Source organism: Plasmodium gaboni, chromosome 7 (assembly GCF_001602025.1).
Source record: "Plasmodium gaboni strain SY75 chromosome 7, whole genome shotgun sequence".
Classification (NCBI taxonomy): Eukaryota; Apicomplexa; class Aconoidasida; order Haemosporida; family Plasmodiidae; genus Plasmodium; species Plasmodium gaboni.
This window is the reverse complement of record NC_031487.1, coordinates 81,043-83,570: the sequence shown is the minus strand read 5'-3', so window position 1 is coordinate 83,570 and position 2,528 is coordinate 81,043. Positions and strand designations below refer to the sequence as shown.

At 16.1% G+C, this 2,528-nt stretch overlaps 1 protein-coding gene across 1 annotated transcript in view; it reads left to right on the top strand.

Moving 5' to 3' along the window:
* Window positions 1–1,255: 1,255 nt before the first annotated feature.
* PGSY75_0704000 (putative membrane protein) overlaps window positions 1,256–2,528 on the top strand; it is a gene marked incomplete at both ends in the record, with an annotated part of 7,126 nt that continues 5,853 nt past the window's right edge. The window contains one exon of the mRNA XM_018784910.1: window positions 1,256–2,528. This exon is cut by the window's right edge and continues 5,853 nt beyond it. Coding sequence (XP_018642411.1) covers window positions 1,256–2,528 — 1,273 coding nt within the window.

Genomic DNA, 2,528 nt, shown 5'->3' with positions numbered 1-2,528 from the left:
TTATATATGTAAATTTTTATAATTTTTTTTTTTTTTATTAGTACTTGAAAAAAAAAAAGAATATTATTTAATAACCTATAATATGCACAATAATAAGAATATAAGTGTGTATTTATTTATTTTTTTTATTTTTTTAATTCTATTTTATTATAAAGAAATATCCAAGTGATAAAAATATAAATGATTATATATAATTTTTAAGGGTTCTATTAAAACATTATAAAAAATATATAAATATATATATATATATATTATATAATTTTTTTTTTAATTTTTGAATTCTTTCACTAATATTCCAACCCCCAAAAAAATAAATTAAAATAAAAAGAAAAGAAAAGAATAATATATACATTTTAAGGATAATAATTTGAAAGCCGTATTTATTCCTTTACTACTTTTTTATATTGAACATAATAAATATATGCTTAAGTGATATATCACAATCATAAATATATATAAATATATGTTGAAAAAAATACGATCAAACATACAAACTTGTATTAGCCTTATATATATATATTAACTATTTATTAAATAAATGGGTATTTTTTTTATTTTTTTTTATGTATCAATATAAACATATATATATATATATATATATATATATATATGTTTATATTTTATTTCTTCAATATATGACATCTTCATAAGAAAGGAAACGTATATTAAAATATATATTTACAATATAATATTCATATAAATAAAATATAAAATAAATTCATATATATATATATTATATAATATTATATATTTATAGGTCTCCATATTAAAAAATATATATGAATGTTAATATAATGTTTCTTGTATTACGCATATATATAATAAGAAAAATATAGAACAATAAATAATAATATATATATAATATATATATTTATATATATATATTCTCTTATTATATGCTAAATCTTTGATAAGGAATAAATATATATAATATATTTATTATAATAATCATTTTATTACTTTAAGGTTTTTCTATTTATAATAAAATAAAGGCTATAAATGTTGAAAAAATTTAAAGGAAAATATAAAATGATAACTATTGAATATATATATATATATATAAATCTATTTAACCTTGAAAATATTCTGTAATAAAATTTTTTTTTTTTTTTCTTCTTCCTCCCCCCCTCTCAAGTGATATATATATATATATATATATATATATATTTATATGTATATTTTTATATTTTTATATTTTTATATTTTTATTTTTTTATTCTTTTATTCATTCATTCATTTCTTATGAGCTTCAAATATGAGTGAGAAAAATGAAAAAAAGTTTGAGAAAATTCTTGAGAGCATTAAATACCATGTTAATGAGAATATCCTTCTAGAAAATTTGAATTCTCTTGAAAAAAATATAAGTAAAGAAGACAAGAATATAATAATAAAAGTGATTGATATATTCTTGGATGTTAATAATTATTGCTATGATGGTAATTTTTTATATGATTACAATAAATTAAATAAAAGAAAAGATATAACAATAAATGAGAAGAAGAAAAAATCTGATTTTTGTGATCAATTTAAAGTGTATATAAGAAATAAAAATGTAGAAAATATAAATGAAGAGGATAGTTATTATATCATGTTAGAGAAAAAAAATTTATGTAGTCATAATAAAAGTCGTGTCAATTGTAAAAGGATATTATTGGAATACATATGTAAACATGTGTTGAATAAATCTATACATATAAATTTTTTGGTAGATAAAATATATGCTGATTTTATGATGAAACAAAATAAGGACAACAATCAAAAAGATAAAATAAATAATATGCACGATAGTAACAATAATATTAATAGTATTAATAATAATAATAATAGTAATATTTATAGGGGAGGTAACTCTTCTAATTGTGATATTTATAAAAAACATATTATTTGTAATGAAGATCTCATAAATATATTAATCTATACAATTTTCAAATTATTTTATGATACTATATATCATAATGATGATATATACATGAATAATAATAATAATAATGATGATGATAATAATAATAATTTATCCAGTTCTCAAAATAATATACATAAAAGTTATCTCTTATATTCAAAAGATAAAAATATTGTTGGTGAACTTAAAAATAAAAACAGTATCCATGAATCTAAATATGAACATGTGTTTTTTTTGAATCTGTTGAAAAAAATTATAATTATGAATAAATGTTTTGTGAAAAACATTTTTTCAATTTTTTTAAAAAATATGGAGAATATAAAATTGAAGAATATAAAACAAAAAAAGGCAATAACAAAAGAGACATTATTAATATTTAAAGAAATTATTATTTATGTTAATGAGTATGAAATAAGTACTATATATAATATATTTCTAAACAATGTAGCTGTTCGTAAAAATAAATATTTTTATAATTATATTATAATACTTTCACTTATAAATCTTAAACATATATACAACATATATAATTTGGAGGTATGTATAGATTTTTTATTAAACAGCATTTTTATATATAATGATAAGGTGGTAAATAATATAGGGATGAATCAAAATGGCATAGACGATG